At 37.7% G+C, this 1,458-nt stretch overlaps 1 protein-coding gene across 1 annotated transcript in view; it reads left to right on the forward strand.

The window, feature by feature from the left end:
* The window catches only part of yme1l1b (YME1-like 1b), a 19,562-nt gene that overhangs the window by 8,884 nt on the left and 9,220 nt on the right, over positions 1 to 1,458 (forward strand). Inside the window, exons 4-6 of the mRNA XM_014021480.1 lie at positions 225 to 326; positions 557 to 666; positions 929 to 1,079. Of these exons, the coding sequence (XP_013876934.1) occupies positions 225 to 326; positions 557 to 666; positions 929 to 1,079 (363 nt within the window). The remainder of the gene's footprint in view (positions 1 to 224; positions 327 to 556; positions 667 to 928; positions 1,080 to 1,458) is intronic.

Consider the following 1,458-nt stretch of genomic DNA (forward strand, 5'->3'; position numbering starts at 1 on the left):
AAGTTTTTAGTTAAATGAGTTACAACAACACCTAATTTCCCTCTGGGATCAATTAAGTATTTTTGAATTTGAATTGAATTGAATTGAATAAAGTCTAAGGTTACAACTAATCGTGGATCCTTTTAATGTTTGACTTTGGGGCTGTCTATATAAACAGTTTGAGCCTCTGCTTCCAATCCTTTGTTTTTTTAACCCTATAAATATCTCCACTTCTTGCTACCCAGGCTTCTCATCAGGTACCATGGGCGCAGCAGACCCTGTTTTCGCAAAGAAACATCAGCTTTCACCACTTCAGACTGTTTGCACAGAGCTGAAACACTGGCCAGGTAATATTAGATTAGAAGCATTTGCCAGCAGTTTAATAAAATATATTTTTAAATGTTTTTTTTACTAATAAATGGCATGTTTTTATGCAGTGTAGACTATATTTATTGAAAGAAAAAACATACATTCCAATCAGCTGCAAACTTTGTCCTATACATGTGCATTTATATTTCTGTTTAATCTATTATGAGAAACCACTGCTTGTTTGTTCATCTAATTTTTGTTATTTAAGTGTTAATTCAGAGCCGAGGCTTCAAAACGTTGAGGAGCAAAACTCGACCCGTGAAGTCAGCCTTTGAACGTCCTGCAGACTCGGAGGCTTTCCCATCATCTTTTATGAAGGTAAGCACTGAAACCAGCTCTCCTACACCACAGGCTTTGTACAGTCCTCAATATATTACAGTGAACTAAATTAATAAATAGCAATTTATTTTATTATTTGTGAAAGGTTAAACAGCTACCAAAAACAATCTGATGAAGCCCCAAGCTCGTAACGTCTTGTATCTTTTGGCAGGACCGAGCTTCCAGTGTTTGTCTTATTACAGTATAGCTGAGGGGCTGTGCTGATTTGTGAGTGCTGCTGAGTAAAGTTGTTGTGCCACAGGGTTTCCTCACACGAGACAAGGGGATAGATGCTGAAAGTCTTGACAGCCTGTTGAAGAACAAAAACATACCTGAAGGACAGCAGGAGGCCTTCAAGACGGGTTTCGCTGAGGGTTTCCTTAAAGCTCAAGTCCTGACGAAGCAGACTCAAGGCAGGTTTTAATGAACCTTTTAGGCAGCATCATGAATCAGTGGTTAACTCTGTGGCCTCACAGCTAGAAGGTCCTGGGTTCAAACCAGGGTTATTATAGTGAACTAAAACTAACTAAACAACAAAAACTGAAATTGAAAAACCATTTTAGTTAGCTGAAATAGGGCTGTCACAAACGATTATTTTTATAGTCGATTAATCACCAATTATTTTTTCGATTAGTTGGCTGATCAGATCATACGTTAATTGAATATAAAACATAGAGCTTATTGCGCCAGAATGCAGCTGCTATTATATAACCATCGTTAGATTTTAGCTATATGCTAACTAAAAATAATTGCTGTGGAAGGCAGGTTCTGCTCTGCAGATATTGCTCAGGT

The sequence above is a fragment of the Austrofundulus limnaeus genome, unplaced genomic scaffold (assembly GCF_001266775.1).
Source record: "Austrofundulus limnaeus strain Quisiro unplaced genomic scaffold, Austrofundulus_limnaeus-1.0 Scaffold294, whole genome shotgun sequence".
Lineage (NCBI taxonomy): Eukaryota > Metazoa > Chordata > Actinopteri > Cyprinodontiformes > Rivulidae > Austrofundulus > Austrofundulus limnaeus.